This window comes from Manduca sexta, chromosome 8, assembly GCF_014839805.1.
Source record: "Manduca sexta isolate Smith_Timp_Sample1 chromosome 8, JHU_Msex_v1.0, whole genome shotgun sequence".
Classification (NCBI taxonomy): Eukaryota; Metazoa; Arthropoda; class Insecta; order Lepidoptera; family Sphingidae; genus Manduca; species Manduca sexta.
The window spans coordinates 2,057,503-2,083,543 of NC_051122.1; the positions used below are offsets into that span (position 1 = coordinate 2,057,503).

The window sequence follows — 26,041 nt, forward strand, 5'->3', positions numbered from 1 at the left end:
TAGTATTAAAGTAGCTTTAAATAATGTTCGGATCTTCTTTATTTTTATTTTTAACATGAAAAAACATTCTAAAAACAAATATCTATCATTTGGTTCACTCTTAATTTAATATCGAAAACCGAATAAATATACATACGAATCGAATAGAAATCGATAAAAACATCCAAACATTTATCGATAAAAACACGCCCATCACCAACCAAGACATTAACAGGGTGCGCAACGCGCATTCTGTCACGAATTCACTGTTTGTCTTTACCATATAAGTTTACGTTATGCGATCGCACGTTTCTATCCATTGACGACTGTTAATCACTTTCGTAAATACATGTCATACAAAAGACGCAATGAAACGAATGCGATTATACAAAGTCTGATCGACTGTGAGAAAGACTGTCGTAATAGAGGTTGGGACATAACAAAGGATAAATATTACTTGTTTTGTAATAGATAATTAATTTTATTTGGACATGACCTTAAAGTTGGGGAATGGCCGTCTGAGAAATGACAAGATTTATCCGGTTGTCATCGAAAGAAATGTCGAGAGAATCGCATTGTTGTGTAATATTAGCACACGTTTAAATTATAAACTGCCTTTTTTAACACTCATAATATAAAATTCCGTCAGATTTTCATTAACTTCTACAATTTTAGATCTCCGCTTAAGTATAGAGAACGTTGGTGCACAAATATGACAATTATTGTTAACTATTTAATTGTTAATTCTGTAGAATGGTCGATATTAGAAAAACAGCATAGCCTATTTAGTATTTACTCTTAAGCATTATAAAGATATGTAAAATTTTCCATCTTTCTTTGCCTTAACATTTTATTTCATTTATTCACTCTTTTTTGTACACAAGTAAAACAATAAAACAATGCCATAATTTCAAATTGCAGTCTGATCGCTCTTGAAAATATTTTCCAGACAGCCGTGGGATGGATATAAGAAAAGGAGAAAGATAAGGCAGTCTAGTGAATAGAAGAATTATATGCGTTAGTAAAAAAAACATAATATTAGTTAAACATGCTAATAGGCCCAGGCGCATTTTTTTAATAAGTATAGAAGACCCGAGCCCAGCAGTGGGATAGTGATAACAGATCCAAATAATGTTATACCAAAGATAAATAAATACAGAATGAAAGTACTTGTTTTAACCCGATATCCGTAATGAAAACCTAACAGATGTGCTTAGCGGGTAACCTAGATAAAGGGCAGATCTAGAGAGATAGGTTCTTAACCTTTCCAGCTCAGTAGAAATCCGAGAGCCGTTTGAGACTGGATAATGTTGTGGGTTCGAATCTTAAGTTTAAAATCAAATTGTTTATTGTTATATGTCCGTTTATACAATTTGGTACATTACATTTTGTTTTATTTGCCTGTTTTCTTCTCGTGCCTAAATATATTATATTTTTTTGCTTGATTTTGGATTTTTTTAATATTTGTCATTGTTGATATTTGTATAATCTATATTTACCAATGACTAAATATAAAGAGGACAGGCCTCAAAAGTTAGCTATATGAATAAGTTATATTTATGTTAGGGAAATCGACGCAGAATTGTCAATATATATGTCTATCTCTTTTACCCAAAGCTTATTTGGAACGCAACAAAAAAAGACAAAAATAATTGCTTTCTTCGCATATGGCACTATTTCGTTTACTTCAACACACTGGGACCGCCTTGCGGCAGAAACGCCATGTTATGCGGGCCAGTCAGCAAGTACATGTAGTGTCAGACGATGTAAACAAATCTTCATAAATATTGAATTTAAAGTAATATAATCATATTCTCAATTGTTCAGTGTGTTTATTAGTGTATTTGTTAAGTTTCGAAAATGACTCAGTGTTGTGTGAAAGGATGCAAATCGAATTCACGCAAAGAAAGACCCCCGAAATATCTTTTCATAGGTTAGTAACTGTTTTTACCGAAAATTAGCAAATATCTTTGTATATTTACTTTTTGGATTTGTTTTTATCAATTAAAATGATACGTGGATCTGGTTTGTTAAGCTTTGGACCCTTTTAGGCGTGATTTATACACATTAAAATCATTATGTTTGTTTACACACGAGCTTAGGGATGGGTGGGTGGATTTGTTTAGAAATTATTGATATCGATATTTTAACAGACGCCCGTTTATCAGTTACGGTTTTTGTCTTTGAAAGAATGTTAGAGCACACATCAATATTGTATTATCCAGAACGACAAACTAAGTGAAATTAGAATATTTTTTTAAGATAACCAAAAAATTTAAAAACCAAGGCAAAATGAATTGAGAATATTGAGCGACGTGATTGGAATCCTACATCAAATACATATTTCTTTACATTTTGAGAAGATATGCATAAACCACACGTATAATTAACGCGAGTAAAGATAACTGTTTTCCAACAATATTCCCGATAAGTAAAATAGTAATGATTATTATACTTCACCTAATAGTAATATTACTTTAATATATTGCTATGAATAAAATTAGAATTGTTACATAAAAGAATAGATAAACATAAAAGAAACAACATAAAGATGAAATGTAAGATATATTTTTACAATCGGCGGTCTTATGTTTCGAGCAACCTTTGCATGCACGGAAATAGATACATAATCATATTGTTGTTATTGCAAATAATTATTATAATTGATTATCTTAACCACCATCTTTACGCTCATTGATTTTAGTTTGCTGAAACATGGTTATGTTTCTCGATCAAAGAGCATAATAATAAAATAAAATAAAACCAACCAAATAATTGCTGACTACGCTATCTTATTCCATTTATCATGTATTAAGTAAATATGTTAATCTGTAACTTAAATTTTTAGCAAGGAATAGTGCAACATACAAATATAGATCAAACACAACTGGATGTTTGTCACAACAGGTACTGCTTTCTTTAACAATTGTTACTTATAAATCAGTTTCAGTTTGTTTGTTTATATTATGGTTTGTTATATTTATATTATGGTAGAACCTAACCCTTTTCGTATTTGATCTTTTTTGGGCTTGTTTGTCTCTCTTTTAATTCTTCGATGTCGATACAAAATTTTCGGTACTAGCATATCACTATTGTAAGGGGCGGAGTCGGCGCCATTTTATGCATTAAATGTGCCGCATGTCACGTGACCATATTACCCATCCTCTATACTCTTTAATCATTGATATTTACAAATACTAGAAAAATAATTATGACACTATTGTAGGTAGGAATCAACAGTTCTCACCGCGGTAAGTAACCGAAGCAACGGATAATGCGCGACTGATGTCTTGCACAAGCCGATTGGCCAACAACGGGAAACCGATGAATATCATATAATGTTGTAAATGTAAACATGTTTTTTTTTTAAACCTGGGCCCTTATTCTGTATGATAGTGTAAACGCGTAACCCGGCCGTGTCATGTTATCTTCGAAAAATGTGCGTGGAATGGTATTCTGTAAGCCAAATTTCTATAGTCCTAAACATGATGCGTTGTGTTCCGTGTTTGTTACGCACTGTTAAAATAACGTGCGGGATAGAGAATAAGGTCCCAGTACGACAAAGTTACTGTACTGCAGTGGCCAAGGGTCAATACAACTCAATTCCTGTTGGATTCCTTTTCTTAACACATATAAAATCTATTGAAGGTTAGAACGATTTATATACCGCATTAATGCATATTTGTAGTCCCTATATATTGCGACTTACTGTCTCGGTGGCGTAGTTGTAATAATTGTACACGGTACGAGTACGACTACCACGTTGAGGTCCTGGGTTCGAATCCCGCGTCGAGCCAAAATAATTGTGACTGAATAATAAGGTTTTTCTATTTTAAAAAAATTACTCAGTCGCTGCTCGGAGTCAGGAAATCGGAAAGCAGGTAAAGTCGTCCTGCGCCTGATCTCTCTTCGGTCATGTCGGATTGCCGTCTCACCGGACTATAAGAGTGAAGGAATAAAGAGTGCACCTGTGTGTTGAGCACACACTTTGCACTATAATATATTCTGGGCTGATCTCCGTTGAGATTGGCCGCCGTGGTTGAAATTCGGTTAGGAAGGCGTCACGAATCATTTTGTGACGTACCCTTATTTGGTTCCCTTTTGGAAAATGTCACCCTGCGTCTCTGCTGCACGGTACTTGAGGGCACTAAACAAAATGTAAATCTGTTAAGATATGTGTATCAGATTGTATCACTCTAGTATTAAGGACTGTGGATTTTTAATAAATAAATCACTTTGCCCGTCTCGGGGAACGAACCCGAGACCTCAGTAGTGGAGCATAGAATTGCGCCATAGAGGCGGCCCGTAGGATAAAGTATAACATAAACGAATAATCCAGTTGTATGTATAAAGTTGGCGATTAGTCTCACTTTTATTCTGTCCGATTATAATTTATTTGATGGATAAACTTTATCTGAGCTTTGGAAAACTAACCCTAAATACAATAAGTACGTAGTATGCCCTAAATACAATAAGTCTATAGTTGCAATAAGTATCAATATTGCTTGTCAGGGTCAGTCAAATCACTAAATACTACAGAAAAGAAGAGGTATGTACATATTTGTTTAGATGTCTCCTCTTCTAAATATGCTACATACATGTGGACCACAAGTTGACCCACTAACAAGTCCTTGTGATGAACAGTTGATTGTTCGTTCGGCGCTAACCGTTACCAATAATTATGTAAATGGGCCACAAGAGCGTTAGTCAGACCATTGTCTGCGAGACGACCTCTCGAAGATGATGCATTACTGTCCTTATACATCTATGTAAATTTTTACATACTTTAAATTGAACTTGCGTATTTTATCGCGGTTTTTAACTTATAATTTCTCCCGACGTTTCGAAGACTTTGCAGCCAAGTTATCTACCTACATTTTGCAATTATTATACTCATATCTAAATTACTTTCATGGGCAAAAAATCGGATTTAAATAGATGCCGCTACCGTCGTGCAGAAGGCGCTATGAATTACTAGTGTTTTAGGGACCTTTGTGGCGAGAAAGGTTTTTCACACGGGCGAATCCAGGAGCATCTCTTAGTAAATAAATTAATAAATATGTCTATTAAAATTAACGATACAGTTGATTTGAAGTTTTGAATAATTTAATTACTTTTATGGCTTTTTTATAATGTCGGTATCCAGGTAAGAAATAATAAATATTTGTTACTTCCTACCAATAAAACGAGTTAGTTCTAAGTTTTTTTTAGACAAACACTAGAAAGCAAATGATGCAATTATTTTGCATTTTTTCGCACATAATAAAACAGTTTCACTTGAGTCTCAAAATAGCGATTATTCTGAAAACTTGTTAACAAGTTATCGTTAAGAAAGATCTAGTTTGTATTGTATAGAGAAACGTGTACAAAAATATGAAATTGTTGATTATAATTATATAATATTTAAACTCATTATTGTTTAACACACTGTTTATCCTGTTTTTAAGATAAATTAAGTGTGTGCTATTTTAAAACTTATTTCTACCTTAATAAGATACTATATTTGCTTGAACTTCTAAATACAGCATCAAAATATTGACCAACGAGAGTAACAAAGTAGACCCCAGTAACATTCTGATGTACAGGAGGAGTACTGATGTCATTTGAGGGGCTTGAAGAGCCACACAGCATAGCCTTAACTGGCACGAGGCCTCGAATGGGAGCAAATAAAACCTTTCCGATTTCGACCATTTTAAAAGGAAAACACGCTCTGTTGTTATTTGATGATTTAAAGGCCCCCAGCTTAAACCGCGCGAGTCTTTTGTAAGAGCAAGGTCCTTTGTATAACAAGAGGCCTCGGCTGGTCTGTCGGTTCGAGCAAAGACTGATACTATATATGGCAACTTTTTTTTATATAAGCTCGTCAAAGTGATCACATTGCACTTGATGTTAAGTGGAGTGGGGTCCAATAGAATTTCAACTGACGAGAGATCCCTCGGCAGTCAACACAATTATACCGGTCTGTTGGAACCGTATACACAGGCTGATCCCAGAATGCGACATACTTACGTGAGCCACTATGTGGGGTTTTAACATCTTATGTATGGTCGCTATCCGGGCGGATACATAACATTTACTACTAGCATCACTAGGCCACTAGCATCACCACCAACTTGCTCTCCACGTCATTTACATGAAAAAAACATGTCATATGCACCCTGTCAAACACAACATAAAGTATTTATATGTAGCTTAAAGGCTAAAATAAGATTCTTAAGATAAGCGAGTGGAGTGGCGTGCAGCGTGTAGTACAGTAATTTGTTACATAAACGTGTGAGAACTAGTGTTACACGGACATAAAGACTGTTTACTATACACAATGGGACATTTTGTCCGCCGTAAAAACTTTATCAGAGCTGTAACGTTTGTAGGTTCTTATGACTCATTAATATTAACGTGTTATTGGTAAAAAGGAACTATGTAAATTGATTGATGGAAATTGATGTTAAATTATTGTCTGATGGCCGATGGGGCAAGAAGGTTCTGGAGTGGAGGCCACGAACTGGCAAGCGCGGTTTCGAACGTCCACTCACGAGGTGGACAGATGACCTCATAAAACTCGCAGGAGGTCGCTGGATGCGGGCCATTTTCAATAAGTCGATCTGTAAATCTTTGGGGGAGGTCCATTTTCAGCAGTGGACATCCTGCGGCTGATGACGATGATGAAATTGAAAATTATGATTTTAACTACATATATGTATTAAGTGTTCTAATTAAATTATTGTCTTAGAGATGTTGTAGGCGTAGGCGATAAATATTATCATTCTACGATCTAACGGCTTTTGTGTTAAGATCTATTAAATCTTCTAAGACTATAGAGCATCACAATGGCTCATACAAGTACTGAAAATGTGGGTGGTAGGATATATTTTGTATCCGGTTGGATAGGGATTACCGTATAAAAGGTGCTAAAATCCATAATGGCTCACCTAAATGTCGCGTTTCGAGATGTCTGTTTATATCCGGTTTTAATAGGCCGGCATAATAGTGTCGACTGCCGAGGGGTAATCTTCTTTTGTCAGTCGACATACTGTTGGGCCCCACCTCACTTACCATCAGATGTAGTGGGGTCGTTTCGTCGTAAAAAATATTCAAAGCGCCGTATAGAGCTCTACATTGCGCTAGTGAATCGGTATTACAATTCCCAGATCAGGCAATTATGTTTTTCAAAAACCACTTGCACATTGTTGTTTATGACTGATATGAGTAGGCTTGAGATTCATGTAACTGATGTAAAGTAATAGACTATGGGAAACAATTGCGTAACCACTTGGTGTAATGCACCGTGCGACAGATCTGTCACGAGTTATGTACAGGGCTGAACTTAGTGGGGGATGCGTGGGGCCCTGAATCCAATACGTGAAAAGCGTACACAGACACACCTTTATGGCCGAAGGCGTAGGCAGAGGTGCAACTGGTGCACCTACTTTCCACAATGTATATTCCATGATGTGATATGGGGCAAGCTTATTGCCATATCGGACACTAATTCCATATTCCGGGCTAATATTGAGTAGAAAAACCTAATACCACTTTATTCGACCTGGAGGTCGATCCTGAGACCTCAGCACTGCAGTACACCGTAATATAATTACGCTAAAAATAGAATATAAAAAGTGATTGCGTTATGGCAGAATATATATTTGATTATGAATATACAGGGATGTATTTGGGAAGATGGGTAGGGGTTTGACCTCCTAATATCAAATAGTAAATCATGGGAACCAATTATGTAACGTGTCATACCGAGTGATAAATAGGAAGGACTTTATAAAACCTATACGATTTTCCAACCGTGAGAATTGAACCCAAAATATCAAGGTGTAGAGTACATTACCACTAGAGCAATGAGGTGACATTGTCTAATTATTATGACTTATTATAAATAGATATGATATCAAACAGAGATAAAATTGATTCGTGTTCAAAAAGTTGTTTCTAATAGATAACAGTATAGTATAATACATACAATAGTATATTATCATTTAATGATAGATTTAATCAACATTACTTAGCCATCCATCACCATGGTTTAGGATATATTTTAATCCGAAATCATTTCGCGTACGCTTTGTAATACAACAGCAAAGAAAGAGTGTTTAATTCTAAAATTATTCCTTAATTTATTTTAAAATTGTATTAAATATATGTAAGTGTTTGTGCAGTCATAGTTTGTGAACGGAAGAATGACGTACTTATGCAATTTTTTATTAAAAAACTCCGGTTTAAAATTTTGTTAATAATAAACTGTATTAATATATAATATAGAAATAAATGTGATTTAAATTTAAACTGTTATTAAAACTAAAACTGTCCAATTAATAAATTAATTTGATATTAGCCAAGTATGTTAATTTATTAAACAAGTGTAAATACAATAAAAATAATTTCTTTTCTTTTCAGGAACGATGTTCGCGACGAGATGATGTATTGAAATTCACATTGCATACAAAATGAAATTATAATGGAATCACCAGTGAGAATATGCTTAGGTGAGTTATTTTCAACAATAAATAAAACTATTATAACAAATGTAACTCGTTAAATATAGAACGACTAAATACAAAAGTCAGGTTGTTAACTATGTTGCCAAATCCTACTAATGTTATAAATGCGAAAGTTTGTGAGGATGTATGTATGTATGTTAGTTCCTCTTCACGAAAAATCAACTGAACGGATTTGGATTAAACTTTACAGTAATATTGGTTATACATCAATATAACACATAGGCTACAATTTATAATGATTTTGTGTAATTTGGTCATAATATAACGATACATATCAAGTAAGTCGGAAAAAACAATTAACCCGGATTTTTTAATTATTAGACTGTAATATGTTAATTGACAAAATAACATCAACTTGAATTTTACAAACAGGCTCTAGAATTGTTAAGAAAGTACATACTAATGTTATATTATACAATATTAAAGACACTGGAAATCAATAATTACATAGTACCACTAGAGTATAGTAAACAAAAGATCGTTGATCATTAACAATGGATAATAATACCCTCTCAATCATTGACGAATTTAACAACTCAAACATTGCTCAGATACTACAAATTATCGTCATATTATCATTTCATTGTATTGCTACGTTATAGAATAACATATTCTAAATAATATTATAACGTTTCCAGGTGCAGCATTAGTAGTGAATCTACTAGTGTTGAGCACGAGAGTCAGTGGCAACGCGCTGCCACAAACGACACAGGAGCCGGTGAGAGATGACAGAATCACAAGACACAACAGACTGAATGCCACGACATGGTCCAAGACCAAAACCAACACGCCAGACGTCTCAATCAACGAATTGAGCCCCAAAGACTCCATCTCAGAGGAGCACACAGAAAAAAATGCCAAATATAAAGATAGAGGAAGGGTGCGATTCTTCTCTCAACTCAAATCTAGCACAGAAAGCACTCTAAGAAGAGTGAGGAGTTCAACCGAAGCAGATAAACTAATAATAGTCACGCCAACTCCTGAAGTTAAGAAGCCCGTAGAGATTATTGACAGTATGAAGTTATTTAAGAAAACAAAAATGCCGACGAGCATTTCCAGCACAACGCCCATGGCGGTGAAGAAGGAAGTACATAGCACGGAGGAATTCGGCGATGAAGAAGAAGAAGAAGAGAATGAATCCTTCGAAAGGTTTACCTCTAGCAAATTTCACGACAATACCTTTTTCACTATACCCAGTTTTGACGACGATGACGATAGTTTTAGTAATAAAGTAAAACAAGATTACAGCAGTCCATCTTATGGATTTTCTAGTTTTTTCCCTAAAGGCACTTCTTACGGATATAATGACAAGGACGAAGATCATTTAGAATCCGGCGGCTTCTTCGATTTCGACTCTGACCTAACAACGCCGAAAAACGATTTCTTCGATAAAAAATATCAACAAATATCTGGTAGTATCATAAAGAAACTAGAATCTATTAAGGCTATGGCGCCTCCATCTAATGCTAGTAATATACACAAGATTGCGAAGGAGAACGTAGGTTTAGAAAAGTTAGGTAACAATACGCCTACTAATAAATCTACAGTATTCATTAAAAATACCAAAGAAATTCGTGTTCATGATAATGAGGGTGCAGGCACCGCTAAGAGACAACTGTCGGATGTTCAAGGAACGAGTATATACTATGAAATGTCAGTGTTATCAACTGAAACATACATAAACCACACAAGTGATGACGATTGTGATAACGATACGTTACCTTCTGGTCCTACAGCTAGCACTTCACCGGAAGAAGAAATAAACGCAGTAAAATTGACACAGCCTAGTACTATTCAGATTCCAAGTAGAGAAACTGTAACAGCTCAAACAGCTGTTCAACAATCAACTGCAGCTCCTCAATCTACTAAACAACCAATGGTAAAAATATCTACTAAACGGCCTATACTAGTACAAACATCTCCAAAAAAAGCAGTTTTAGAACCAACATCTACAACAATGGAGCCAACTATTGTAGAGGTGTCAACGAAACCAACAAATTTTGTCCCAGTATCAACCAAGCATCCATTTACACCAATGTCTACCAAGCCAACTTTACCAGACCTGAAAGTAGAAAATATAACTACTGCTTCTACTAATTTTGTACCAATATCTAGTGTGATACCATTTTACCAAACAGTGATACCCGTTTCTACACAGAATATAATTTCATCCACCGAAAGAGTGACTAAAGTATATTTAAATAGTTATAACAGAAATAGAAACTACTCAAAAAGGCTAAATTTGACTGGTGTTAAGGATTCTCCAAATAGTGTTACTGCAAAACCAGAAATTCCTACTTTAAGACCTCTGACTCGCAAATTTTATTACACCACCCCAAGGAATAGACCAATTTGGATGTTACCCAAAAGAAATGTAACTAAAATAGACTATGTAAGACCCACTAGCCATACAATTTACTCTGAACATTTTAATATCAAAGATAAGTTATCAACTACGCATAAACCTAAAAACCCTAATAAGACTATGTTGACGACTGTGTCTTCTGAAATAGACCCAGTACTCCAAAGTGATATAAGTGGAATTAAAAAGGTTGTCCACTCACAATCTATTACGGATAATAGTATACCAACTCTATGGAAACGAGGGTCTACAAAGTTCAGGACATCAACGGCAACATCAGCCGAAGTTTCGGACATTAACGAGATGGAGTTACCTCCTACTTCGATAGCTTGGTCGCTGGCCTCGATGCTTCCTTCGCCAGTGCCGAGCCCTGTCAATGCAACATCGACCACGAAGACTGTTGACGAAAACGAGTTACAGAAAGTAAATGAAGTGACAGCAGGTAAATAAAACATTATTATTTGAAGAAAATAATTAAAATAAATTTAAACTGGTAATACATTATTTTATTGATATTTGTATAAGATACTAATCGCAGTAATATTACAGAAAGATTATTAAATATTTGTAATTGTATAAAATATTCAATAACACAATATATTTTAATTTCCAGATAAAAAGGAATCTGCAACAGTGGCTACGACGACTACAACTTCTAATACTATATCAGAGAATATCATCACTAAGAACATCACTGAAGTGGAACAAAACAAACTTCCCTGGCAACCAGTAAATCCTCCCACTTCTCCTGGTCCCGCTGAATTTGAGTCCACATCCGAGGGCAAGACTGAGAAGCTAGCCGCTGAGAGTAACATATCTGTGCAGAGTAGTGCAGAACCAGTGACTGTAACACAAAATAAGTCAAAAATCTTTACTCCGGCCTGGATACCAGCAATCGAAACGGAACCAACGACTAAAGCAGAAGCAATTCCACCGGTTGACGCTACAAGGTCAACTGGTTTTGAATCGATCACGAAGCTACCGTCTGATATAACTACACCTCAGGATGAAACTATTTCTACTTCTAAGGACGATGGCGTCAATGAAGAGAAAATAAAAACTACTACGGATTATGAAATAACAACTATTAGGTTTTCATACTTGCCTGTAGAATCTGTGGAGGTTACAGATGATGTAGAAAATGAAACGGAATCTACTACACAAACTACATGGCATCCAGTTATGCCGACTAGAACAAGAATAACAACTGTTAAAGATAGTCCTATAACTACTTATCGTCCTAAGTATATGACTACTACAGAAATGACCGAAGAAATATCGACTATCGCAGACACTACTCCTCCTGTGATTGAAGTTTCTTCGCAGATACTTGGAAATGCTACAGAAAAAGAGTCTACAACTACAGAATCTATTGTACAAATTACTGTTACAGAAACCATGACGATTCCAACCGTAACAGAAGCAACATATCCTCCAACAACAATTGAAGTGACTACTCAAACAACACCTGACGAGATTACACCATCAACAACTGTAGACGATACTACACCGCTCACAACTACTACATCTACTACAACAACTACCACTACTACGACTACAACTCCAGCCCCAACAACATCTATACCTTCAACGACAGAAGAAGATACAACTACAATTGTCGTAGAAGTTGTTACAGAAATAAATACTGAACGTGAGAAACGTATCACAACAGACAGACCTACCACTGAAAATGATATATCTAGCGAAGCTACCACCGACTGCTCCTCTGAAGAGAATAGTAATAGAAATGAGATAATAAACCAAGAAAAACCAACCGTTGAACACACAACTGACATCCAAACAACAGAGAAAGAGACACATATTCCTACGACTGAAAAAGAGTCTGAAGACTTGAGTAAAGAGACTACACCTGAAATAACAACACAACAGGAAATACAAGAAACAACCACTCCAGAAGCTGTAATACCAACCCAATATAAACCTATAGTAACAACTCCAGAAATTACAGAAGTGACCAGTCAAAAAGTTACTATCTCTGTTGTAACGACTGTTTCTAAAGCTGACACAACAACACACAAAGCGAGGATATTATCGACAACAGAGGATGCTGTAATGGACCTTACCACGAAGCCTGCGACTGATTTTGAGGATCTAACGACGTATGCTGGTGAAGTGACCACTGAAGCGTCTTCAAGGGTTCTGACTGAGGAGTCAAGTACCGGAGCCGCAGTGGCAATAGCTGTCAGCACGATTGGCGTTATTGCCTTAGTTCTACTCATCGGATTATTGGTAAGTAGTTCTTTTAAAGTTTTGAAATATATACCTAATACCTATAATTAATGTTAGATTTCGTAATTTACTCGAAAATTTTGCATTCGTAAAAAAGGCAGAGTAACCTGCATAAAACTTATAAGTTACCTATTAAATTTCTAATACATTTTAACTTATTATTTACACAGTAACACATATATTTTTACACAAAAACGAAAAAACAAGTAAAATTAAAATATTCATGTAACCGCAACAGCACAGGTAACAGTCTTCATTCTTCTGTCAGCGTAACTTCGCAGCATATCTTCCGAAGCGTGTTCGCACAACATATCCAAAGTAATGAGCATAATATCTATAGATTGATCTCACGATAAATTACGTTCACTACTTTGGAGTAAGTTGCCGAGTGTATTGTAGAGTCGCTGCTACCCCTGAAAATTTTAAAATATATAATTAGTAGAGATGATTTAACTTGTGTCACGGCGTCTACTTATTATGGTGACAGTATTATAGACCGAACTAGGAAGTTCTGTTAACAGATAGGGCAATACTTTGTTTGGGTTTTTCTATTACCATTTCTCGTGGTTACTTTGGAAGGAACTGAGGAGAATTTAATGAAATTGATGAGCCAATTTTATAACTTGATAATTCCTAACGATTACGCTTCGGTGCAATAAATACAGTTAGTGTTTATTTAAATTATAAAGTGCGAGAGACAACTCATTGACAGCACCAAAGTTTCTATAAAGGATATAAATTGAATGCAACTCGATACGAATATATAGGACCCAAGCTGAAACCAAAATTAAAATACATAATAAACAAGGATAGATAAAATAAAGCTTCAAAGTAAAGTCACGTTTAAACGTTAGACAGGGATGTAACATAAGCAAATATTTTCCTTGAAAATACAATGTTAGAATAGTAGTGGAATCGAATTTACTAAGAACTACGCAAGCAAATAAACCTCATAAAAACGTACCATCAGGTACATAATCAGCACGATGAAATGTGTCAAACCTTGTGACCGAGATCGTTTGCGTCTGGTTACGCGATAAACTCGGTGTCGGGTGCGCGCGCGCACTCCGGTTGCCAACGAGGAATTTTTATAGCGCCAACGACGGTTACTGGACTTGGCTTGGTCAGTTCCGACTGATGGTGTTGATATATTATTAGTGTTTATAAATTAATCTAAGTTCTAGTCTCAGGTCTTTTTACAGAGTAGAAATAATTTGGAGAGCTTTTTTCCAATATTGAGATTTAACTTCCATCACGAATAATTGATGTATTACTTCGAATAGTTAGACTGCTTCATTTTTGTTGACTTAAATTTCTTTTTTGTAGATAATTGCATTTTAGCTAACGGATGGCAGTAGTATTTCTTCTACGCTTGTGATTTGAAGGTCTCATTCCTTGGACTGCCAGAGGCTGCTCAAGAATCGATTCTTGCGCGGATTGCGGTTGCGCATGCATAAGAGAGAGTAGTATAGTGAGGTATAAGTTAGCAAAACGGCTTAAACTGGTGAATCTGGCAGAAATCTGTAAATGGATTTCCCTAGTTTAAAAAACAGCCTTTGATGAAAGGGAAGGTGTTGCACTGATTAAAAATCTTGTCAAATAAATAATGGCAAATACAGTTGTAACGTTTAGGGATCTCAAAAAATAAGTTAAAAGAAATAAGACATTGTACCGACTATATAAGATTTTAGTAATGATTGTTCCAACCTAGTGCCAACCCGAACCCGAGATTGGTGGACTAAGGCCTTAACCCTCTCAGTAGTAGAGGAGGTACGTGCTGAGCGGTGGACAGTTACAGATAATTAAAATGTTAAAGAATGAGATTTACAGACAAATTATACCAGTAGAGGTTAAATACAAGATATAGTTCTATGCTAATTACAAATTTTCGCCAGTAAATATCGACTGACTTACCGCTAGGATATTTCATTCCTATATTTATTTTGTTTCTTATTAGCATAAACGATTGTAAAAGCCGATTTGGCTACAGCCTCTGATAATATTAATGATTATTAGAGGTGCACTTTAGTCAAAGAAACTTGCATTACTGACTTATCAAACTTCAATCCCGGCTAACCATGGAAGCAATCTCATTTAATTGTATTAACAAACATCAGTGATCAGAAGATGACAATACAAAATATAACAAAATGTCTTAAATGAAAAAACTGTTTTTAATTATTTTAGATTATGGATTCCATTGTTTATTTTTACTGATTACCAATGTCGAGTAATAATAGCAGATATAAAACAAAAAGCAATCAGAAATCAAACGCCATTTTTCACTTTTGAATTCCATGGAAAATGTACGTTAAGTCTCAAGTCATAAGTAATGACAATAGAATGTCAACACGTAAAATATAAGCGCGTAGTGATTGTGGCTGTTGAGAGATGTGACATGTGACATGTCCTAGGTTCAAATATTAAGACTGGCTTGAACATACTAGCTTGTCGCCATCGAACAAAACAAATTATAACATCTAAACAATGATTTGAAGTGCTTGATATAAATAAAAAAGTCAAGTTTAAAGTATGTTAGTGCAAATAGACTTACCATTTTTAGCCACTGACTATTGTAACATCTTGCATCTTCAGGAAACTTTTGAAACATACTCCATCTCCTTTGAGTCGACCTATTATAAAACAAATATTATTAAAATAACTTATTTTTTTTATACACAAAAAATAAATTATTTAAATGAATGATGTACAAATAGAATTATTAAGATCAAAATAAATTTGCGTATAGACATAAATGAAAACTGTTTTATGAAACCATTATGGGAATGAACTCATGACCCCTCGCTTCTCAGTCAGATAACGTAATGAATCAGCTTATAAACATGGTGAGTTCGTTAAATTTTTATATGTTATTATAACATTATAATTATGTTATGTAATAATACTATTGTGAATTTTAATTTGCACAAAAAATATATATTTGTGGACGCGTTATATTATTTATGATACTTTTGCAGTAGAACAAAAAATGGGCCAGCAGTGGAAATAAAATTTATGTAAATAAAAAAAAAATCAGGCACCCAAATAATTGAAGTTATTTACCATTACAATATAAAATAGTAACTCACATTCGATTCTCCGCTATTTAAAACACAAATTATTCCAAAAAATATTAAAAACATGAATATATATTTTTTTAAATAATTAAAAATAAAAACATTTTAAATAAAACTAATTTTCAAAAAAGGAACTTAATTTGAAAAGCTAATTGAGGACCGGTGCGCGTGCGCAGCTCGGCACCACTGGCTGGTTGGTCGCCATACGTCACAGTAATGTGTGCGCGACACAGGGCTCGGTTATAGGGCTGGGATATGGCTAACTTACGGTATGGACGGGAGAAAGTCCAATGGGATATTAGCCGCCTTATATTGTGTATATAAACATCATATCTTGATTATTTTTGGGTTTTAAAGTGACTTCATATGAAGCTAAGCATACATATTAATCAATTCCTCATTACTCAGTTACTGCATATAAGTTTTATAAAAATTAATGTATGTTTCGGATTTTATCGCGGTTTTAATATTTTAGTTTTCTCCCGACGCGACGTTAGGAAGTCACGGGGAAGGGGGGGGGGGGGTACTGAGGTGTTGGTCATCCGTAAAGTCAAAGTTACAATATCTAACTACATTTTACAATTATATAATTTTTTTTATTTTGGCTTTTGGTGGTCCGATCTCCGCAGAATGAGCATACAGTGTCTTGAAGTCGATAAAATCCGATAAATAGTTTAATTTTAATGTCTAACATTCGCGTAAACATAAAGAATCACTATATAAGTTTTATTGTTTATAAGTCCACTAAAGTATGCATTTTCCTAACCCTAATTGGAGTTGTCACATGAAGAAAACTAAACGATAGGTAGGTTACTAAGTAAGAGCGGCGAACGGTCCATAAAACCAAATTCCTGTCGGCTTCCATTTCGTAATTTATGTAGAATATAATTATCATAAGACCGATTTGCAGACGGAAATTATGTATTTTAGTACTTATATGTTGTATCGGGTTCCTTTTCGGATAATTCCACCTTTCGCCACTGCTAAGTAAAGCTGTTATTTATCTATAATAGCATAGATTTTGATTTTAAACAGGTTCCATATAACATTTCGAAGATCTTAAAACTATAAAAAATATAATGCTTCTCTGATAGTTTAAACTGAATTTGATAAATTCCACCTTTCGCCATTGCTAAGTAAAGCTGTTATTTATCTATAGCTTAGATTTAGATATTATACAGGTTCGATATAACATTTCGAAGATCTTAAAACTATAAAAAATATAATGCTTCTCTGATATTTTAAACTGAATTTGATAAATGTGTCAACTTCATACTATCTCCCTGCTGTACCTGGTCCCCCTACCTTCCTAGAAAGGTAGGTAAGTGTCGCAGTATAGCCCGCAGAGGATGTTTTTACAATGCAAATTATAAACAACGCTAAACTGATGACGGACCTTTAGCGCCCGTGTCCAATGTGCGCACGACACGACAATGTTATGGAATGAAGGTATTAAATTTTCACTTAAATCGGAGAGGTTATTTCGAAGAGCGTGTACGAAAATAATTTTTCATATTTGACCGAAATTGCCAACGTTTCTCGTTTTTACCCATTGATTTTTCAAAATTGTTTCTGATACAAAACTTGTCCATAATTAGGAACACAATTAAAAAGATATCAAGCTGATCGCGATGTCCGTACGTTATGTTCTTATATATGTGACTACTGCTTTTTCTTTATATACTTACATAACTAGCTTTTGGGATAGAAAGTACCCTATAACCTTCCCAGTGTCTTAAACTATCTACAGATCAAATTTCATAAAAATCCTTTCAGTAGATTTTTAGGAAATCGATAACATACAGACAGAAAAGGGTACTTTGTTTTATAATATGTGTAGATAGATATGTATAATCTATAGTGTTACATTTCTGTTAAAAACGTGTCGTGCAACGGAGCCGTGCACTTTAAAAGAGACCTCGTAAATTAAGGTCTCAAGTGCGCTCGGGTCCTTCATATCGACATATTTTAGCTTAATAAGTGCTAATTTTGTACTTGGGAAAATATTTTAAGTAATAGATACTTTAGAAATTGTTCTCACGTGTTGTAATCTACTTTTACAAAAGTGTTTACGTTTTTTTTGCCAGCCATAATTTTAAAATAAGACGATAATAGTATACTTAATAATATGTATTTAGCGGCGATAGCCTAGTTGAGTGTGGAACGGACTGCCGAGACAAATGTCCGCAGGTTCAAATCCCAAGAAGGCTTACCTCTAACTTTTCTAAAATTATCTTTATATTCCAATGTCAAACGGTAAATATTTCCAAAAGGGAACCCAATACAACTTATAGGTATTAAAAATGTGGGATCTACCCACATAACCACATATCGCTGTTAAGCATGCGAACTGGCTACAGTGGGTGCAATCTCACACCGCGTACATGGAGCGCAAAATGTCTGTCCAATCGAACAAACCAAGACGGTACGTGGCGTGCTCACCGGCATCGGACCTGAGGTGCAATCAGCCATCGGCGCGCTGAGGCGCACATATTTATAGTGTGCGAGCGGGCGCGCTATAGGTTCGTGCGAGAGAGATGGACTGCTGCCCGCGCGCACTCATTGGTTGTGTCAACCTTACTGGCGTTAAGCAATTGATATAAATATAGGGCACCTGTATCAATAAATCATTCATTATTAATCCGAGCTTCGAGTTTCATTCGTCTCCAACAATTACCATATTCATTCTGTGTCCCTACATTTGGTGACCCCGACGTGATGGAGAAGACCGAAGCAAACCAGGAAACGAAGCTCGAACTCGACGTGGCAGCTGTCTCCATACAGTCCAGACTTCTACCTTTCTGGCGAGAAATTCCTCGGGCATGGTTCGTGCAATTTGAAGCCGTTGTGGACCCGCTGAAGACTTCGGATGATCAAAAATATCGCTACGTGCTGCAACAGCTACAGGCAACGGACCTCCAGCACCTCACAGATATTCTTTACAATCCACCCGCAACTGACAAATATAATACTTTGAAGACTCGTTTGTTAGCTGCGTACGAAGACTCTGATGTCAGAAACTTCCAAAAAACTCACCAGCGGCTTAGAGTTGGTGATCAAAAACCCTCTCAGCTGCTGCGCAAGATGCGAGAGCTTGGTAGAGGGATGATTACGGATGGCGGACTGCGTATTGAATGGATGAAGCATCTACCCGCCCAAGTACGCGTTGTGCTCTCAGTTAACACCAAGTCGTCGCTGGAGACACTGGCGGCCATGGCTGACAAGATGGTAGAGTACTCAGAACCCGCCACAGCAAAGATTGAAGCGGTATCGGGAGAAACAAGCGACCCGGGGGTACCCACACAGTTGGAAATATTGGCAAAACAAATTGAAAGGCTGACCTTGGAGGTTGCTGAACTGCGTGGACGGTCAATGCAGCGTTACTCACGCAAGAGACGCCCTGATCGTTCTCATTCGAGACCTCGACAACGCAGTAAGTCGTCTACCAAACCTGGCGACCCGACATGGGAGTGCCGGTTTCACTATCGTTTTGGTGATAAGGCAAGGCGCTGCGAATCGCCGTGCTGCAGAAGACAGAAGCCGTTAAACTAGAACAGACATCGAATGTGGCGGGCGTCGATGTCCCCAATACCACAAACCGCCTATGTGTCTACGATCGCGACACGCGAGAACGTTTCCTCGTTGACACTGGCGCCGAAATATCAGTGTTAGCGGCCACTCCTGGCAGAAAAATCAAGAGATCAAGTGACTACAGACTATACGCAGCGAATAATACCCCCATCAGAACATACGGAGAGAAGACGCTCAGGCTCAATCTAGGCCTTCGTCGTAATCTGTCGTGGACATTCGTTATCGCCGATGTCAAAACCTCTATCCTGGGAGCAGACTTTCTCCGTCACTACAAGTTGCTAATCGATCTTCATCGAAAAAACTGATCGACAAGGTCACAGAATTAGCAATCGACGCCTTTGAAGTGAAAACATTCGAGGGAACAATACACATCATTAACCATGACCAAGCATACCACGACATCCTGATCCAGTATCCGGACCTTTTACGACCGATGTCACTTAAACAGCCGGTAAAACATGATGTCGTTCACCACATAGAAACTTCAAGCCCCCGCTCTTCGCCCAGCCCCGCCCCCTTCCTCCTGACAAGTATAAGGTGGCAAAGGAAGAATTCAACAAGATGCTAGAGATGGGTATCTGCACACCCTCCAAGAGTCCGTGGGCGAGCCCTCTGCACATCGTAAAGAAGGATGGAGGTCTACGTGTATGCGGCGACTATCGAAGATTGAACGCTGTCACCCTGCCCGACCGCTACCCGATACCTCGCATACAAGATTTTACATATCAATTGCACAATATGAAAATATTTTCTAAACTAGACATAAGGATGGCATATTATTGGATCCCGATTGCCAAGGAAGATTCCCAGAAAACGGCGATAACCACACCGTTTGGCTTGTTTGAATTCAAATGTATGACGTTCGGATTACGCAATGCCAGCCAAACATTTCAAAGGTTTATGCACGAGGTTCTACGAGGCATAGACAATTGTTTTTGTTTTGTCGACGATATTTTATTATATTCGATGGACGAAGAGAGCCACAAAAATCTATTACGGCGAGTCCTAGAACGCCTCGATAAATATGGTATCACTTTAAAAGTCGAAAAATGCGAGTTTGGAAAAGAAAGAATCAATTTTCTTGGCTACAACGTGTCTGCTGATGGCATACAACCCACTGATGAACGTGTCAAGGCCATATCCAGCTACCCAAAACCAAAAACAGTCTCCGAGTTACGCCGTTTCCTGGGCATGATCAATTTTTATCGTAGCTGTTTGCCACATCAAGCGGAGCTGCAAACTGAGCTTAACAAATATTTGCAAGATAGGAAACGCAACGACAAGTCACCGATAGAGTGGAACGCAGAAGCTAATGAAGCTTTCGAAAAGTGCCGACAAAGCATTTTGAAAGCCACGACTTTGGCGCACCCAGTCATCGGTGCCCCACTGGCAATAATGACAGACGCCTCTGACTGCAGCCTTGGTGCCGTATTGCAACAAAAGGTGGGCGATGTGTGGAAACCACTCGCATATTTTTCCAAGACGATGAGCCCAACACAGCGTCGCTACAGTGTCTATGATCGCGAATTACTGGCTATTTACACTGCGGTGAAACACTTTCGACGACTTATAGAAGGCTGCGAAGTGACCGTATTCACTGACCACAAACCGTTAGCTTATGCACTCAAACGTCCTGCAAGCAGTACCGACACGCCAAAGAGAGAGAGGCAGTTGCACTTTATCAGCCAATTTTGTGGAAACATAGAATATGTGCGCGGCGACGAAAATGCGGTGGCCGACGCATTGTCTCGCATCGAAGAATTACAATGTCCTTCCCCCATCGATTACGAAAAGCTATCTCTCGATCAACGCGGCGATCCTGAACTAGAGCAACTTGAAAAGCAAGCCAATTTGAACTTCAGTGACGTCACCGAACAAGGAAACAACCGACCAATCAGATGCGAGATGTCCACTGGCAAACCTCGACCATATCTGCCGCCAATATATCGTTTTGCTGCATTCAGAGCGCAATACGATTTGTGTCACCCAGGTATCAGAGCCACACGGAAGCAGATCAGTACGAAATTCTTTTGGCCAAACATGAACAAAGACATCAGCAACTGGGCCAGAACATGCCTTGACTGTCAGCGAGCCAAGATACACCGCCATGTAACCACACCTTTAGGCGAATTTCCGCCTTCTGAGCGTTTCGAACACATACATGTCGATATTGTGGGACCACTGCGATTGTCTAATAATTGTCGCTACTGTCTTACTATCATCGATCGTTGCACCAGGTGGCCGGAGGCAATTCCACTAGTTGACATCACGGCGGAAAACGTAACGAAAGCTATATACAACAACTGGATTACAAGATTTGGATGCCCGTCACGCATATCAACCGATCAAGGCCGGCAATTCGAGTCGCAACTTTTCAACTCACTGATGAAGAAGTTTGGCATCTCACGCATCCGCACTACAGCCTATCATCCACAATCCAATGGCCTTATCGAAAGATGGCATCGAACCTTGAAAGCAGCACTAATGGCCCGCGGTAACTCCGTTCAGTGGACGGATGAATTGCCTACAGTGCTTTTGGGATTACGCACCGCACTCCGCCCCAACGGAAAATTTAGCCCGGCAATGATGACATACGGAACAACACTCCGTTTACCGTCTGATTTCATCATCCCGACGGCTAAGTTAAGTCATGAGGAAAATGACTACATTCGTCGGCTTATGGACACCATGGCATCGCTCAAGTCTACATCTTGCTCTAACAGTACTGGACGAGAGCCGTTCGTGCACAAAGACCTGGCAACGTGCACACATGTTTTCGTGCGAAACGATCAAGTCGTTCCTCCGCTGACTCCGCCCTACGACGGCCCTTACGAAGTTATCAAGCGTTATGACAAATACTTTAAGATCAAGTTACCGCTTCGTTCAGCTGTGATATCGCTAGACAGGCTTAAGCCAGCCTACATCTGCACTGAAACAATCGAGGAGACAGCCGACCTTAGTTTTCGACAGTCTAACCAGCCCTACGTCACCAGATCCGGGAGAGTGGTAAAACCAAATGTACGCTTCGCTTGAGGGGGGAGTGATGTGGGATCTACCCACATAACCACATATCGCTGTTAAGCATGCGAACTGGCTACAGTGGGTGCAATCTCACACCGCGTACATGGAGCGCAAAATGTCTGTCCAATCGAACAAACCAAGACGGTACGTGGCGTGCTCACCGGCATCGGACCTGAGGTGCAATCAGCCATCGGCGCGCTGAGGCGCACATATTTATAGTGTGCGAGCGGGCGCGCTATAGGTTCGTGCGAGAGAGATGGACTGCTGCCCGCGCGCACTCATTGGTTGTGTCAACCTTACTGGCGTTAAGCAATTGATATAAATATAGGGCACCTGTATCAATAAATCATTCATTATTAATCCGAGCTTCGAGTTTCATTCGTCTCCAACAATTACCATATTCATTCTGTGTCCCTACAAAAATATGCATAAATGAGATTTGCAAATTGTTGTAATGATAATTAGATTTTACATCAATTATGCAAGGGAAGCCGACAGGACTCGGGTTATATGGTTCCAGACTTAAGGCTGAAATGATCAGAAAATTCCAATTATCACTTCAACCGCTCCCGGGATTCGAACGCGGGACCTCAAAGCAGTCTCATATTGCGCACGTAATACAACACCACCTAGACAGTATGAGTACTTTTTTGAACAGACGAATTACGTATCAAAAAGCGGATGTCGCGCCGGCACCTAAATTGCAAAACACTACAAATATTAACTGTAATTAAGCCAAGATGATATTATTGTATAACGTGTATTTGAATAAAAAAAAAACTTTGCTAAACAAAGCAAAATATTGACAGTAATTAATTAAAAATTATATTCTATCCTATGTACTCATATGAATAAGAAAAAACTATTTTGTTATAAAATACGTCGATTATATGAATAACTGGAATATAATCGGAGAAACAAAGAAGTTATCATCTCATGAAAGAGTCGTTGTGCGTGTACTAAATTTTGATGACTGCACGCATTGCTTAGCCCTGATTAGCGTTGATAAACAATTTGTATTAAATAGGGTACGTTATTAATTTTGGCCCTGACTTTGTATGTTTTTAAATTTAATTTGGTTGCGAAATTATTTATTGGTATTATTAACCTACCATTAAATAATTATTTAGTGGTAGGTCTCTCATATATGATCGTCCGCCTGGGTGGGTACCACTGCAATGGCTATTTCTGCTGCCAAGCAGCAGTGTGTAGTCACTGTTGGGTTCCAGTTTGAAGAACATTGTAGTCAGTGTAATTACTGGACATAAGGAGGCACACATTTCATGTCTCAGGATGGTGAGCACAGTGGAATACCAAACAATACTTTGTGATTCAAGGTATTGGATGGTGTATCTACTGTTTATGGGCGGTCGTATCGCTTACATGAGGCGAACGGCAAGCTGGTTTCGTCTAGTGTACCTGGCTGACCCTTCTTGGGACCTGGTTGGCCGCCGCAGCCGAGATTCGGCTAGGAGGGATTCAAATACATTATCCTTTAATATTACATACATAAAATAACATCACGCATTTATCCCCGAAGGGGTATGCAGAGGCGCAACTAGGGCACCCACTTTTCGCCAAGTATGTTCCGTCCCATGATGTGATAGGGGGCGAGCCTATCGCCATATCGAGCACAAATTCCAGACTCCGGGCTGATACTGAGCAGAAAAACCCAAATATCACTTTGCCCGACCCGGGATTCGAACCCAGGACCTCAGAGCGCTATTGTACCGGACATGCAATACAACTACGCCACCGAGGCAGTCAGTCCTTTAATATTAGGTGTTCAGTATTTTGAATATTATCGTTTGTCAAACCCTTCCAACTGTAAATCTTACTTCCAAACTTAACAGCAACAACGTTTGATACGACTATAAACCTTGTTTGCTTTGCATTGCAGCTTGTGGTGCGACGTCGTGGCCGTCGCGGTATATACGCGCAGCGATGTACACCCGTCTCCCTGGACGCGTATAGCTTGGACAGCGTCAGTATCGGCCATAGGAAGGGTAACCACCGCCTGCGAGCCAGCAAACGTAGTTATGGGAACCCAGCTTATGATGACGAGGTGAGTTTGGGTTAACTTATGCACAATAAAAGTATGATATTTTTTAGTAATAGCACAAGTTTCATAGGCATAAAGGTTAAAATGTTGATTTGTTTATCCAAGTGGAGTAAGAATTTCTTATAGTAAGCCCAAAAGGGGGCAAATCTATTCGAATGATTCGAGTATACATATTATCCAAATGCTTTTTTTTTGTTCTAGATTTTCATTTTATATCGATATTTTTAAGACCTTATAAAAAGGACCAAAGATCCTTAAATAAAAAAAAACATCTTATTCTAGGTCACCTCCCACCCAATGCAGTACCCTGCTCTTGCAAACTTCGCCCTGGACATCGACTCCATGTCAGCAGAGTTCGCGGAGATACCTTCTGTCACCGTCCGGCCTGAGGAGGTGCCTCCAGGTTGTGAAGACAAGAACCGCTACTCAAACGTGCTGCCGCTCCCGGAGACCAGGGTCCCGTTGGCGAGGATCGGGAATGATCCTACCACTGAATATATCAATGCTAATTATATTACGGTGAGTTATTTTGTCATGGACATTTTTTTCTAATTGATTCATGGAGTTTCGGTGTTGCACCTCTGCCTACCCTTGAACAGGGAAAAACGCATGATCCTATGTTTGTATGACTAAGGCTGGGACCAAACTAAGTTTTGATACTAATATATAATTTTGTTTGTACTTAAAAAGTATAAAATGAACACATTCGAACCAAATCTGTGGGATCGTTTTCCTAAAAAGGAGGACATTTACGGGTCAAACAACAATCAATTTTAATATTTGATTATGTTTTTAGGGTCCCGGCAACATCCGTAACTACTACATTGCGTGTCAAGCTCCCCTCTCCAACACCGTGGTGGACTTCTGGCGCATGATCTGGGAGCAGAACTCAAGACTCATAGTCATGCTGACAGAATACATGGAGAACGGAGTGGTGAGATGATTTAGTTGATAGTGAAATTTGAACTTTATGACTAAGTACTACTAATCGAATTCGAATTTTTGCTTTTGATACTTCTGGATTTATAATAAGATTATTACTAACTATTTGACAAATCTATCAAGGTCAGGGCTGTGTAGGTAACATAGTATAATTTACTTTTGCTATTCAAAAGCTGTTAGAAAATACATTTGTGTGGGAATTGTTTCAAATAAAAGCAAATGATCAAGTAAATTTCTTCTTTAATAATTT

General features: G+C 37.8%; 1 protein-coding gene across 1 annotated transcript in view; it reads left to right on the forward strand.

Moving 5' to 3' along the window:
• Nucleotides 1–26,041, forward strand: part of LOC115445943 (flocculation protein FLO11) — an 82,151-nt gene that overhangs the window by 51,183 nt on the left and 4,927 nt on the right. The window contains exons 3-8 of the mRNA XM_030172459.2: nucleotides 8,383–8,471; nucleotides 9,125–11,290; nucleotides 11,462–13,098; nucleotides 24,688–24,852; nucleotides 25,132–25,368; nucleotides 25,646–25,783. Coding sequence (XP_030028319.1) covers nucleotides 8,444–8,471; nucleotides 9,125–11,290; nucleotides 11,462–13,098; nucleotides 24,688–24,852; nucleotides 25,132–25,368; nucleotides 25,646–25,783 — 4,371 coding nt within the window. The 5' untranslated portion in view covers nucleotides 8,383–8,443. The remainder of the gene's footprint in view (nucleotides 1–8,382; nucleotides 8,472–9,124; nucleotides 11,291–11,461; nucleotides 13,099–24,687; nucleotides 24,853–25,131; nucleotides 25,369–25,645; nucleotides 25,784–26,041) is intronic.